This window comes from Eucalyptus grandis, chromosome 3, assembly GCF_016545825.1.
Source record: "Eucalyptus grandis isolate ANBG69807.140 chromosome 3, ASM1654582v1, whole genome shotgun sequence".
NCBI classification, from domain to species: domain Eukaryota; kingdom Viridiplantae; phylum Streptophyta; class Magnoliopsida; order Myrtales; family Myrtaceae; genus Eucalyptus; species Eucalyptus grandis.
In genome coordinates, this window is record NC_052614.1 from 54,675,040 (window position 1) to 54,690,907 (window position 15,868).

The window sequence follows — 15,868 nt, forward strand, 5'->3', positions numbered from 1 at the left end:
TCTCTATCATCTAATAAATAAGTGTTAGCAGGGTTTTTGGGGTAGATCTAATATTTAAAAAAGAAAGAAAGAAGGACTCCGCAAATGTCATATAAAATGGGCCATAGCAAATATGGCTAATGAAAACCCCAACAAAAATAATTAAGCAACTGCTTAACTATCTCCATTCTATTAATCGAATTTTAATATTACTCTCTCTCTCTCTCTCTCTCTCTCTCTCTCTCTCTCTCTCTCTCTATACATCTATTTATAGTAAGTATTTCACATTGAAATGGCCCCCACCAAATAGGCAAGAGAAGCGAGATGAGAGTAAGAGGACCACTGACGAACACAATAGACGACAAGAGCAACGTTGTGGATAATCATATACCTTTTTCTTATAAATAAAAAAATTAATGGCGAGTACTAGAATAGGACCAAATCAGAACCAAATCGAATTAAGGCAACTCCCAGTTCCTAAAATTTAGAACTAGTGATTTTCAATCTGGTTTTTGCGAGGCATGTCACCCAAACTAGTACTTTTTTTTTTTTTTAGCAAGTGAATGATGTTTGATCATAGTTTATCAGGCCTTACCATTTTTTCATCGAGATTTTCAAAGAATGAGAATGTAGACTATACAACAATACTTGTAATTTTGCAGGGAGTAGAAAGAAAAGAAAAAGAAAGACATCACTGTTGGTTTCTAGATTCATCTGAGAGTTGAACTAGACCAATTTTAGGATCACATGGGTCAATTCTCAATTCCACATATGGGGAACGGACCCATTATGGTCCGATTCATAATTCTAGGGTGAGAATCAACCCAAATTAAAATGGATTGTCCTGAGAAAACATCCCCCTTAAGAGCTCATTAATATAGCAAATAATAAAATAAAAAATATTTTCCTATTTTTCTACCAATAATTGTTCGTATCGCTTGAAATAATTGGTTAACAGAAAATTTTATATCAATGACAATAATTTATATCTAAATATTTTTATAAGCGGCACAATAGATTATATAGCATCAAATATTTTTAAAATTATTTTATTTTTCCGAAATAAATGAAATAGCAATGAACTCAAACGTAAACTCACCCAAGAGAAACCTAAGTCACCCAAAGAAAACCATTGGAGCCCACATTCTCATGTGGGAAGGTGCGGAGTGGGGATGTTAAGCCACAGACGTCGGGCTCTTCCGTTATATAAAGAGCCCGTGCAAAAGTTCGAGTGTAAAACGGACAAAAAAAAATATAAAAACTAAGCAAAATAAAGAAGATCCCCAAAACCCTAAAAAGGAAAAAAAAAATACAAGGCAAATCCTATCCACTTGCCACGTCCCAGGAGGACGAGAGAGATAATAATAAAACGAAGTCGGCAGTGAGCAACCGGGAAGAGGCAGGATCCTTATCCGCCAACCACGTGGCGCGCGATGCGGGGGGGTCTTCGGACGATCTCGTCACGTGACAACCCCCCAATCGTCCCACCATCGATCACACACGTGGCGGGCCGTACGGACTGTCCGCACCGCAGTGGGTGTGGGGGGGGGATATTTATTTGTTCCCCGCGGGGGCGTCGCCTCTCTTTTGTCGCGTAGCTGGGGCCACGTGGGATTGGGGGCAGTTGGAGAGATCTCGGCCCTTGGCTCCCGAGATGGTGGAGCTGATCACGGGGGCCCCACCACCAAATTGACGAGATCGTACGGCTCCCCACAGCGATTTTTGTCTCGCTTTTTAACCGCTCACTACGTTGTCCGCTTGCGTAGGACGTCGAACTAAGAGAACCACTCGCGGAAATTCCCTATAAGTCACGGCAAAATTTCCTGTAACCTGAAAATGGGGCTAAGTTCAGTGCACCGCGGTTTGAAAATGAGAGTTATGATGGAATGTCTTCATCAAGTGGACACTAGTTCTCCCTCCTTAATAGCCCCTCTCCCCCCTTTTCTCTCTCTCTCTCTATCGTTTCTTTATATATATGTTATTTAAAAGATTTTCAAGTAAAATTCGAGTAATAAATTTCACCAAAGAATGTCAATTCAAGTGGGGTCTCCCAACTCGGAACAATTCTTCCACTTGTCTGGAAACTCTCGAGCCTTTTAAGGACCTGTTCAGATCTAAGGAGATTCTTTATAAGTCATGACAAAATTCCCTGTAACCCGAAAATGAAGTTGAGTTTAGTCCACCGCCATTTGAAAATTTGAGTTATGATGGAATGTCTTTATCAAGTGAACAATAGTTCTCCTTCTCCTTAATAGCATCTCTCTCTCTCTCTCTCTCTCTCTCTCTCTATATATATATAACATGAAAATATTTTCGCATAAAATTCAAGTGATAATTTCACCAAAGAATGTTAACCCAAGCAGGGCCTCCCACCCTAAGGCAATTTTCCTGTATGTAGGACTTTTGAGTATTTTAAGGATATGCTCAAATTCAAATAGATGGAAAATATAAATCACGGCAAAATTCCCTCTAACCTGAAAATGGATTGAGTTTAGTCCACGCTGCTTGAAAATTTGAGTTATGATGGAATGTCTTCATCAAGTGGACAATAGTTCTCCCTCCTTAATAGCCTCTCTCTCTCTCTCTCTCTCGTTTCTTTATATATATATGATTTAAGGCATGAGAAGATTTTCACATAAAATTCAGGTGATAGATTTCACCAAAGAATGTCGAGAATAAAATGAGGAAGGATATTAAATAGCATGGAAGATAATTGCGGGATGGGAGGGTTTGAGACCAAACTTTGTGATTAATATCTAACAAACGCAGAATCTAGCAAACCAAATTGTGTCCCTTTTGTGTTTTCCCATAAAAACCCTTCAATTTTTTTTTTTTAATAAGTGTAAATGAAATTTTAAAAAATAAAGGTTAAATTGATCAAAGGAAAGGGAGAAAAACGAGGAGGTAAAATAAAAATAAGTTAAACTATTCCACCTTCTCACTACTATTCTATCAAGAAAGCGCACTGCATGAGATCAATTAATTGTTTTTCTAGTGGATTTAAACCTCATTCCAACATTCTATGTCAGAAATTTGAAATGCTTCTCTCATTTAATTTTACTTTTTAATTTTCAAATAAATGTTTTTTTGTATTAAAAATTGCATGGTGTTAATCCAATATTTTCCTTTATGAAAAAATTTTATTATTGAAAAAAGAGAAAATGATGTCAAATTCATTTGATTTCCTAGTGCAATTAGAAGTCATGAGTTTTATTTTTAGCTTGTAATGTTGCATGATGAAAAGAACTAATCTCACACAAGGGTAAACCATAGCGTGTGTATCAAGACTAATTGCTTCAATTGAGTCTAACATGATATGATTAATCGTTTGGAATCAACCATTCTACCTTCATAGTCAATTCCATATTTGACTCCTCCTAAAATACTTTCCTTTCTTCTAAATTACTTCTAATTGCAAAATTCTTGGCTAAATATATCCTTTTTTTTTCCCTTTATTCTCTGTATTTACTTCTCCCTCCCTCTATTTCTAAAATTGGATTCTCATTATTGTCTTCAACAATTTCACATGTTGAAATCACATTGAGTTAAAATAACATTATATGTTCATCAATTGACTGAAAAAGACTCTAGATAAAGATAAAAAGATCTCATCAAAACATGCCAAACCAATTATTGTCATTTTGTAAATTTACCCTTTTCAACCCCTAGATATGGATAATTGAGTATGTTTGATAGGCTTTTATGGAAATGCTAAGTTTTGTGATTATGCCATTCAACAGATAGGGTCTTTGCTCTAAATATCCGACCTTTTTTACTACGCAACAATTTGGGATGGAGTTTGACGTGGACTTGTAGGCCCGACAATGACTGTACCCATGAGATTACAGGTTGAGCCTCTTATCGGATGAGAACGGCATCTTCTTTTCTCTTTAATAATCTTTTATCCGGAGTTTAAGAAAGAAAATAGCAGTAACCAATTGCTACTTGCTTCCCACGTTGTCTGTTTGCGTAGGACATCGAAACAGAGAGCCACTCACGGAGATTTCCTGTCACTCACGGCAAAAACCCTGTAACCCGAAAACGGGGTCGAGTTGAGTCCACCGCCGTTCGAGCTCCACGCTTTTGGAAATTCGAGTTATGATGGAATGTCTTCATCAAGTGGAGGGTAGTTTTTACCTTCTTAATAGCCCTCTCTCTTGATCGTTCCTTGATTTCTTCAAAATATTTTCATGTATATGTTTTAAGATATGAAGAGATTTTCGCATAAAATTCAAATGATAAATTTCACCGAAGAATGTCGAGAATAAAGAGAGGAAGGATATTTGGTTCTTAAACATGCCAAGATAAAATGGAAGGTATTATGGGAATGTTGGGGTTTGCTACAAAACTTTGTTATTAATATTTAACGGACACATGATCTAGTAAATCAAATTGTGTCCCTTTTGTGTTTTCCCATTAAAGCCCTTCGAAACTTGTTTTTTTACAAGTACAGATGAAATAGAAAAATAAAGGTTAAATTGATCAAAGGAAAGGGGGTAAAACCAGGAGGTAAAACAAAAAAGTTGAACCATTCCACCTTCTTACTATTTTTCTATTAAGAAAGTGCACTCCATAAGATCAATTATTATTGTTATTTTTTATAGTGGATTTAACCTCATTCCAACATTCTATGCGACAAATTTGAAATGCTTCTCCCATTTAATTTTACTTTTTAAGTTTAAATTAATTTTATTTATTATTAAAAATTGCATGGTTTGATCCAATGTTTTCCTTTAGGAAAGAATTTGTGCTGCTGAAGAAAAAGAAAGTAATGTCAAATGTTTTCAATTTCCTAGTGCAATTAGGAGTCATGAATTTTATTTTTGCTTGTAATGTTGCACAATGAAAAGAACAAATCACATGGAAGGGTAAATTGTAGCGTGTGTATCAAGACTAATTGCTTCAATTAAGTCTAACGTGATATGATTAAATGTTGGAAATCAACCATTCAAACTTCATAGTCACTTCCATATTTGATTCCTTCCATATTACGTTCCTTTCTTTCGAATGTCTTTTGATTGTGAAATTCTTGACTAACAATACACTTTTTTTTTCCTTTCTCCTTTCTTTCTATGTCTATTTCCCTCTGTATTTGAGATGGAGATATTTCATCTGAAATTAGATTCTCATTAATGTCTTCAATAATTTCACATGTCAAAATCACATATATATTTGAGCTAAAATGTTATATGTTCACCAATTGGCTGAAAAGGACTCCATATAAGGACATAATTATCTCATCAAAACATCCAAACAATTTTATTGTCATTATGCAAATTTATCCTTTTCAACCCTCCGGATACGGATAATTGAGTACCGTCGATAGGCTTTTGTAAAAATGCTAAGTTTGCAACTATGCCATTCAATAGATAGGGTTTTTGCTCTCTAAATATTCGACCTTTTACTCTGCAGCAATTTGGAATGAAGTTTGATGTGGGTTTGTACACCCGACAACGACTGCACCCACGAGCTTGCAGGCCGAGCCATTTATCGGATAAGAATTGCATGTTATTTTCTCTTTAATAATCTTACATCCAGAGTTAAAAAAAAAAAAAATAGCAGCAACAAAGTTCTATTTGCTTTTGTCTTTATAATATAGGTACCGATCCCCCAGTGTAATGTAAAGTTTGTTCTAATACAGATGAAAATACTAATGGTGCCTTGTTTCACACAAAATTCAAGATTTAGAAAATATTAAAAATAATAGCTTGTATTGTTTACAAAAGTGGATAAATGAAAAATATTTTCTCACTTACTAAAGTAGTTACTCATAAATTATCGTCGATAATGAAAATATTTTCCTTTGACTAATTTTTCCAAACAATATAACCAATCATTTAGTTAAAAAGAATTTTCAATTCATTCTTTTTTTCTCCATGAAACAAATGCATTTACAAAAAAATTAAGATTTGGAAAACATTTTCTTGTAAAATGATTGATTATATCTTTTAAAAAATAGTAACTGAAAATATTTTTTTACCATTGAAAACAATTTATGATTAAATAGCTTCATGCATAATAAAAAATATTTTTTTAAGCAATGTAAACGATGATTTTTTAAGAGATTCAAGCTATCATTTTTTTTTTTTTTTTTTAAATATTGTCCATATCATAGGTTTTCCATAAAACAAACACACTGTAAATTTGTAATTCATATAAAAAAAATTAAGGTGTTTGTGAACAAAATAAGTAATCATTCAAATGATAAACATTTTCGTTCTAAAAACACAAACATAGCAAGGGCCTATGTTGAATGAGAATTAGTCAGATACTCGAAATGGATCGAACCACATTAAAAATACACACACACACATATATAAAGGTAGTAATAATTAGGAAAAATGACACAAATGGTCATTGAATTTTGGCTTAATGTACAATGTGATTTTAAACTTTCAATTTGTTTAAAGTGATCCTTAAACTTTAACCTAATTCTTTATATATTCCATTAACTTTTAGTTTGTTTAATGTGATCCTTAACCTTTTGTTACATGTTTTGACTAGTTCTTAGATTATATGAAAATATTTAATGTTGTCATTTCATGTTCAAAATAGTCCATAGACTATATAAAAATATTTAATATTGTCCAATTTTCATATAATTTAGAGACTAGTTTGAACATTGCAAAAAATTCAGAGATTACGTTAAAGAAATTTAAAGCTTAGAGATTACATTAAGCATTGACTTAAGTTTAAGGATCATATTGAATAAATTGAAGTTTGAAAATCACATTATATATTGAATTTAAGTTCCGAACCATTTGTATCATTACTCCTACTAATTAACCTAACAACCGTTGCAATGCATTTATTTACTAAATTAACTTCCCAAAAATTCTTTCTTCCACTTTTTCCTCTTAAAAAAATATTTATTATCCCAGAATCCACGTCACATCTCGCCCACACCCTCTCCCACCGTTTATCCCGTGATTTCGACAACCATCAGCCCTCCACCTATAAAATCCGCGTGCCACGACAGCAGTCCCTCTGTCTTATCCACAGACTCCTTTCAATCTCACCCGCCGTCACCCTCGCCCCGTCACCCGCCCGCCCATCCCGCCCTCCACGTGTCCCCCAGGGCCCGGGCCCCCGTGCTCGCCCCGGTGACCCGATCGCCCGCCCCCGCAATATCTTAACCGCAGTAGGAAGTGGAGGCGGTAGATTTCACGAACCCAACCAGGATTAACAATTAACCCAACCACGGTTACTTCCTCTCTCATAAAAGGGCGCCCCCTACTAACCCTCAGACCATCGCATCGCCTTGCGAAAATCTCCGAACTGGACTCCCATCTCCGGCGAGTGAAACGATCGAGGAGGAGGAGGAAGAAGCGACGATGATGATGATGACGATGGCCGCCGGCGGCGGCGACCACCACGCCCGCTCCACCCCGACCGTCCAGATCCCCCCCGTGTGGGACCCGCTCGACGACCCGGCCACCGGCGGCTGCGGCGGGCCGTACTCACCGTACTCCCCGTACTCCCCGTACTCCGGCGGCGGCAATGCCGGCGGGGCCGCGGGAGGAGGGGAGTGCTGCAACGACCTGACGGCGTTACGGCGGTTCCTGCCGTCGAACCACCACCAGGACGAGGAGGACGAGGAGGACGGGCGGGCGCCCGGGGAGGACGGCGTGCTGGGCTGCGACGAGTTCCGGATGTACGAGTTCAAGGTGAGGAAGTGCGCGCGCGGGAGGTCGCACGACTGGACAGAGTGCCCGTACGCGCACCCCGGCGAGAAGGCGCGACGCAGGGACCCGCGCCGGTTCTTCTACTCCGGCACTGCATGTCCTGATTTCCGCAAAGGTAAGGGAAACAGTAACATGCGATGCAGAAGCGAAAGATGGAAAAAAAAAAAAACTGCATTTTCTCTTGCGGTTTTGTTTGGATCTGTAAATTTATCTGGATTTAGGGGGTGCCCAGGTTCTCCATTTTTGGTATTCGGCGATTTGTTTAAAAGAAGATTAAGTTTTTTACCCATTTTGGATTATTTTAAGGATTCTCGGTTGGATTAAGGAAGATGGGCGGTTTCGCCTTTTTATTTTATTTCATTTTTATATTATCGATGCAAAATATTTAGTGAATATTTGCAACATTCCGAGATTTACCAAACGAATAAAAATGATATCTTTGGGTAAATTTCCGATCGGTTTTGATCCGGGTAAAATGAGAGATTTTCGGCCAAAGTGTCGATTCTGATTGTTTACATCATTTTAGAAACTTTCGTCGTGAATGGGAATTTTGGGTTTCTGCGCGACGAAATTTGATTTGAGTTCCTCTTGATACGAGTGAGATTTTCTTGATTTTGTGCAGGCGCGTGCAAGAAGGGTGACGCGTGCGAGTTCGCTCACGGCGTGTTCGAGTGCTGGCTCCACCCGGAGCGATACCGGACGCAGGCGTGCAAGGACGGGCAAAGCTGCCGCCGCCGCGTCTGCTTCTTCGCCCACTCCCCCGACCAGCTCCGGGTCCTCCCCGCCCAGCAGCAGCAGCAGCAGCAGCAGCAGCAGCAGCAGCAGCAGCACAGCCCCAAGAGCGCCACCGACTCCGAGTTCGGGTCCCCGGTCCGCCCCTCCGCTGCCGCGGCGGCGGCCTTCGACTCCTACTTCACCAAGCCGTGGTCGGCCTCCTTCATATCCTCGCCCACCTCGATCCTGACCACCTCGTCGCCCCCGATCTCGCCCCCGACCAACTCGCCCCCGATGTCCCCGAACCAACGCGGCGGCTGCTGTGGGTCGCCCGGATCGGTGAGCGAGCTGGTGGCCTGCATGAGGAATATGCAGATCGCCAAGATGAAGATGAGCCCCCGCGGGCAGATGGGGGGGTCTCTCTTCGGGTCCCCGCTCCGACCCGGGTGCCACCTTGCGGCGCCGGTGACTCCCAGGGCCGAGTCTTCACCGCGGTACGGGCAGCTCGGCGGTGGAGGCGGGCTCTTTGATCTGTGGGAGTCTCACCGTCGCTGCGAGGAGGAGCCTTCCATGGAAAGGGTCGAGTCCGGGAGAGATTTGAGGGCTAAGATGTACGCCAAGCTCAGCAAGGAGAATTCCCTCGATGGCGCCGACCTTGTCGGGACCGGAGCTAGTCCCGACGTGGGGTGGGTCTTTGAGCTGGTCATGTGAAGGCCGAAGAAGCACCTTCGAGTCCTCCCCGAGTCGACTTGGAGCTCGAATTTTGTTTGGGTCGAAACAAGTGATTTTTTGGGGGCTGGTGGGCGGTGTTCAGCAATCGGGTGGCCTGTTGATTAATCTCTGACTCGGATGTGTGAATATATCTCGTGTTCATTTCCGTTGATGATGATGATTACCTTCCTTCTTCTCAAGGTGTAAATATTGGCTAGCGGGAGAGAGATTTCAAGTCTCTGTTTTGTGGTCCGATGACTTTCCAGTTACCTCTCTTTGTAAATGAAGTTTCAGTAAGCATTCTTAAAATATTCGCAATGCAATTGCAGATTTCTGTATAGGAAGAAACTAGAACGTGGAAGTTCGATCTCTGGGGTTTTGGCTTTTTTGGGGCTTGCATTGTTGATTATCGTTTTTTGGTCAAGTCCTTGAAATCTCTGTTTCGTATCATTTTCTCGGATTATAAATGCTAATTTCCCTTTCATGAGTGCTCTGTTCTTTACTCTATTCTTGGCTCTGTTCATGCTTTCTTTACTTGTTCGGACTCCAGTGAGAGGAATTAGTCACGTCATTAGCACAGTGATTACGAGATCAAGAGTGGTGATTAAAGAAACATATCTCTCCACCCGACTCTGTCCCTAGCATGCGGAAAAGACCGGTTCAGCACCTGGGTTTATCTTCCAACTCGGTATAACAGATAAAGAAAAACCAGATGAGGTTCTAGATGTGGACGTGTTTGGGTTGAGTTGATAAGAGCGGATGATCCCCGTCCTTATCTGCTAAAGCTTTTTCTCGCCTTTTCCCGGTTTTGAAAAATGGAAGATTTGATCACAGTAATTCAGGAGATCTTCTTTTGTCGTGCCACTTGCGTTTTGACTGGAGTGTGTTGATGATGATGATGATGAATTAGGTGGGGGAATGGGACAAGACATGGTCAAGCAGCGACCGTGTAGCATTGGCTCCCCCACCTCGCGAAACGGTCTGCTCTGCGTTATCTTATTATGTACATTGGTTAGTCTCGTCGTTTGAAATGGGTTTGTAATTTGAATTCAATTGGATTGTGTTCTAGAATCCGAGTGACTCGAGTGATTATTAATCTCATATTCAAGTAGGAAGTCGCAAAACGTAATCTTATGAATGGATGTATATCCATAAAAAGTAAAAGCTCGATTCAAAACTCAATACTTGGATCAAATTGAATCAACAGATTCGAGTCAAGATTGTGTGTTAAACGAGTTGGCTTAATTGAGTTTCGATTGCTTGACTTGATTTGATTGCAATTTTAATTACTTCAAATTTTGGTTCAATGTGACAAAATTGAACTAGAAAAATTCTTCCCATTTTCCAAAAAAAAGAGAGCCATGTATTTTTTTCGCTCAAATTTGCCTCAACGATGAAATCCCTCATGAAGTGGTTCTTCGATTTTATTAAGAAGGATAAGTTTTATAGCGATTCCTTATAGGAAGCATCGCAAGTGTACTAGGAAATCAATGATATACTTTAAAATGGAGATACAATATCGGAACTCATGCAAACACTTGTATTTATAGGGTGTTGGGAGGCATGGGGTTCCCGCTCCCCAATGAGCCGCCAAAGGGTTCTTATAGCTTTAATTTATACTATATTGATAATTTTGGTTTGAGCCCATGAATAATTTACTTGTGATATATAATTTTTCTCTTGCAATTGAGGGTTGAAACAAAGAGGTGGGATGTGCTAATTATAATGGAATTCTCTATTGGATTCTACTGGATGTGGCCTTAATTTATTATGAATTGGAATAAACCTTATATTTTGATTAATCTTTCTTACATTTATTCTCTATTTCATTGTGTTTGAATGCATGACCCTAACATAGTTTTCACAGCATAATTGCCTACCATTAGTTCTTAAACAATTTTAATCATGCCTTCACATCTTCGTATCTTCATGTCACCATGACTTCTCATCTCCAGGTGGTTGCTAAATTTTGATAAATGCTTAGCTTCAGAATTACAAGAAGTTACAACAACACCTCTCCACAATAAGCTTAGGTAGTGCATGGGAACATTTTTGTTTCTCTATTCTTTTGTTTTTTTGCTCCCGAACAAAACAAAAGAATAGAAATGTTTAGTAATATTAACTAATTTTTCTATTTCCTATAATAAAAAAATAACTGGGAAATAGATTTGGAAAAGAAAAAAAAGTAAAAAAAAAAGTAAACTTCTTGTTCTTGAGAACAATTTCTAAAAATAAGCATTTTTTTTAATTTTCTCATTTTCTTTTCTTTTTCTTCCTTGCCACTCCATGCAGGTTGCCATTCGCCGGCTAGTTGCCTCTCACCACCATTGGCTTAATTAAAATTAAAATAAAAAAGAAGAAGAAAGAAATTAAACAAAAATTGACCGATTCCCAAGTAAAGTCTAGAATCAATATGAGAAATGATTGACAAGATAGGTTCTAGGGTACGCAAGTTCTGGATTAAAAAAACTGAGGAACCGGTTTCAATTGATCTGGAGCAATCCTAAAATCGTTCACCCCTAGTTACATGTCAATGATTTCATCTCAAGACACCAAATTTTGTTGTCGATAGCTTCCTTGGTTATCCATGCTCTTCAAGCTATCCACATTTATCTAAAGGGGCTTAAATATATGAAAATATTTCTACTCATCAAGTTGTCGACTGTTCTTTTCATCGATGACTTTTGCTCTTTACCAATCTCTATTCTTATCAACTAAGTCTTATCATTTTTTAGTGTAAACACATAGTTGTATCTATAAAGTGATTTATGCGATTGGTATTCTAAACTTGTAAATGATGAAAGGATGACTTCCTTGTTCTCACCTTTCTCTTTAAACGACATTCAAAGGGGGTAGTAGAGAGGGACATGCCATGTGGGGACAAGACTTCAATTTCAAGATTCAATAAAGAAGCAAGGAAAAGGCCGACAAAGTAGGTGGCAGTTCCAAGATCTTGGGTTAATCTTTAATCCTTCTCCCATCGAACTCACCAAACCAAAGGCCCTAAAAAGCAATATACACGCACCCGTACCCTCCTAAAGATGTCCCGATACAGCTTAATTTCTCACACTTCTCGCATAAACGTCGCACTGCACAAAAACTTTTGTATGTCTTTTGTGTAATACGATCAATTGAGATTTGTTCTCTCGCGAACTCTCTTGGGTTCTCGGTATCTAAGAATTTGATACTCGGGAACTTACGAAAGTGTCAACATCTTAATTGCTCGACGTACATAATTATGTGTTTTTACCGAACTTTGTTTTTTTTTTTTTTTTTTTTTTTCAATCACTCGTTACTTGAGTGATCTTTTGAAGAATATAATTCCTGTGGAGCCGAAGAGATCAAGGGCGCAGGCTTGAATTCCGAGGTGCAGTCAATTGGAGTTTCTTTTTCATAGTGGTGACGAATCATTATCAGCCGGAGGAAACTGAGCGAAGAAACATTATCAAAGCAAAAGAACAGGATGCCGTGTCTACCCAAATATAGTCACGATTTTGCGGCTCGAATCGATGCTACGAGTGGCGTAAAGCTAGAGGACGATATCCAATCCATGATCGCATTATTTCCTTCATCAAGAGCAGCTGAATGGCAGCGTCCCAAACGTGTGATGGCCCCAGTCGCCTTCCTTCTCGAGAAAGCAAAAACACAAAGAAGACGGAGAAGAATCGAATTCAAACGCCACCAACAGCAGAGACGAGTCCAAATCGTGGGAGGGCATCGCACGTCCGCGGGCGGTGGTTAGGCGACAATATCCAAAGCTGCTGTCAACTCAGCGGGTATCAAAATTATGGATAAGGGAGTCGTGACCACCTCGCTCCGGTCCCTTTCATGGGACTACAAACGCCTTTGTCGTTTTTGGACGGCATTGTCTCTCCTTTCGATGACACTTGCGATAAATCTATTAAAATCTTAGGATAAAATTGGATAAATGTGACATGTACGTAGTATCTTAATATTTTTTTATAACACGAAATTTAATGTATTGTGAAATGCAATGAGAATGTATTAATTTGAGATTTTTTATGATGTTGACCTTATGTAATTATTTATGAATCGCTAGATTTTATCGATGACTTTTTTTAATTGATTTTTTGTTTGGAAATTTTGTGGTGCTCCTCTCTTGCATTCCCACTCAGCTCTTCATTTTCCAAGTTGCTGTCCATTGAAGCAAACACCTTCAACGGCCACGTGGGAGATTTGGGATTCGGATAGGATCAAGAAAACCCCGAGGAGCATATCTCGAGTGGGGTTCTGAATTTTCCTATTCTCAGATTTCATTTTTCTTATCTAATCTCGATTGCATATCTTGATTAGAGAGTCTCCAAGATCGATTGACTTTGAAGCTAGCAAATGATTGATGGACATGTCGAGAGTTTCATGTGATGTCTACACGTGGGGATTTTATCATTCTCTTGGATAGATATCATGTGGAACCCATGTATTATTTTATTTATTGGGCCTGGATTTTATGTTTATGTTTGAAAAATATTGGTTACGAGAGTTCTCTTCTCGTTTTTGCTATCTCGAGGACTGGGAGGAGAGAGGTTGTTGTTGCATCTTTGTAGGAGGGGGCCAGATCTCTGAATTTTGTAAAGGAAACCATCAATGAGGTGGGGGATGAACATGGAGTGTGTGGTTTGCCTCCAAAATGGCCATAGCTTTGTCTTGAATGGACCTATTCGTGAAATTGATTTGATTGAATGAGATGAGATAAGACTAGGGTAGGATAACATTATGCAAATCAAAATGTTAAGGATATGAATTTGACGTGTCAAAAAAAAAAGATTACTAAAATATGTCACTAATTGTAAGTATGATGGATAAGGAAGTGGCTTATGTTCAAATTTAGAAACCCAACAAATTCGAGGTATTATTTAGTGGACTGATAACGAGCATACAAAATTTACAATCAATAACTTTGTATTTTAGAGTACCTATAATATAATTAAGAAAGGAAACACTATTGGACACTAGCTGAATGAAAGATTGACAATATGTTATGATATCTCAAGAAATATAATATAGCTATTTTGACATACAATATTTACTCGAGATAGTATTGTGACTGGAATATACGTCTTTAAAGAGAACAATATTGATGCTTTGGATTGTAGATCATAGAGAAAGTGACTTTCCAAAAGAGTCTTCCATTGAGTCATTTGATTTCGACATTGCTAACCCATCTTTGATGAAATGAGAAGGAGAGATGTGGTAGGGCTAGATCTATCATCTAGAGGGGGTGAATATGTGACAATGTAGAATTGAAATAAAATTAAGATTATTGCAAGAGGACAACGTTTGGAGACAAGCTATGCAGTGCTCAGATCTTTTCAATGTGCAACAATCTATCACAAAATATAAGCAAGAGATAAAGGGATAGAAAAAAATTGTACACAACAAGTTTATAGTGGTTTGGTATTGACAAATTTATGTTCACTCTCTCATGCTAACAGCTTATCATCTAGATTTCACTATGATGAATCGATAATAAGTTACAAGGACTGAGTATTCACTATTCAAACTAGGGTGAAAGATTGTTTGATCTCACACTCATGATCTCTAAGAAATTACAAACTATAGCTCACAAAAGACAAATGTCTTTTAAGCAAAAGACTATGTTGAATTTTGGAATTCAAAACTTTGATATTCTCTTGGCATCCTTTAACATTACAAGTTTCTTTTGTATTCCTCAATGTCCAAGTTGATTGTTGGACCCAAGCTCTAAGGATCATTCATCTAATAAATCCATTGAACTTGAATGTTGAAAAAGATCTAATTGCTTATTGCTAAGAATGAAGTTTCGGAAAAGATCTACTATCCATACAGCAGATAGGGTTTCCATAAGTTGAATCATTCCTTTAGATAACATTCCGTCTACAATTGATTGTCTTGTTGATAGATTGAGATATTCCAAATAAGTAATAATGTATTTAATATCTTCCTTTCAGACAATCGATATTTATAAGGTAAGGAATCTATGCTAATTTTCTAGCCGTAAGCACAATGATTCATAGTTGAACTAATATCCTTATTTCGTTGAGATTGAATATTAAGGATTCAATGCATCCTTGAGTCTGATAAGTAAATTCTGATGATAAATTTCAAAGTTTCCACCTAGAAAAGCTTACCATCGAAATCAAAGGACAACTAAGAAATATTTTGTCAATCTTCAAAATTAATTAGGGAGTTTTCCTTGACAAGATGATCCCCAATAATCAACCAAAATACCACTCAATGCAAATGCACAAAAGAAATGTCTTGTAGATCTATGAAGCACCGATACTTTCCTGGACTTTTCGTGTTGTGTAGGACACTCCAACATGTATCCGATAATTTTCGACATTTTTCAGCCCTCAGTTAATATGTGTCGACAAATTCGACACCTGGTTAACTCTCCCAATATTCTTTGACACTCAAGTCTGGAATTCCGACATGCGAGTTCGAAATTCCGATAAACACCGAGTCAATCATAAAATTTTCCAATAAATGAGGGGTCAAAATGTAAGTATGTAAAAAAAAAAAATAGTAATAACAAAAGGAGCCAAAAATGAATTTACACTAAAAACATTAATTTACCATTTGTTAATACCATTCATAGTTTATTTGACAAATTTAACTCCATTCAAATTATCCATAAAACTTAAAGGTAAAAAAGAAAAAGAAAAAAAAAAGCTATCAACATTCTAGACTTGCGTGTCAAAGCATGTTAGAAGAGACTTGATAATTTAGCATGTATATATAAAAATATACATTTAATACACGTGTTTCAACATGTTGGA

General features: G+C 38.2%; 1 protein-coding gene across 1 annotated transcript; it reads left to right on the forward strand.

Annotated features, from left to right (window-relative positions):
* The first annotated feature begins 7,217 nt into the window (after positions 1-7,217).
* LOC104437810 (zinc finger CCCH domain-containing protein 2) lies at positions 7,218-9,576 on the forward strand. The gene is made up of 2 exons (XM_010050845.3): positions 7,218-7,779; positions 8,287-9,576. Exons 1-2 carry the CDS (start codon positions 7,314-7,316, stop codon positions 9,087-9,089), a joined length of 1,269 nt encoding a protein of 422 aa, XP_010049147.2. The 5' UTR covers positions 7,218-7,313; the 3' UTR covers positions 9,090-9,576.
* The last annotated feature ends 6,292 nt before the right edge of the window (positions 9,577-15,868 follow it).

Coding starts and splice junctions, on each gene's coding strand:
- LOC104437810 (XM_010050845.3), top strand. CDS start 7,314: ATGATGATGATGACGATGGCCGCCGGCGGCGGCGACCACCACGCCCGC. Junction 7,780..8,286: donor ATGTCCTGATTTCCGCAAAG/GTAAGGGAAACA, acceptor GATTTTGTGCAG/GCGCGTGCAAGAAGGGTGAC.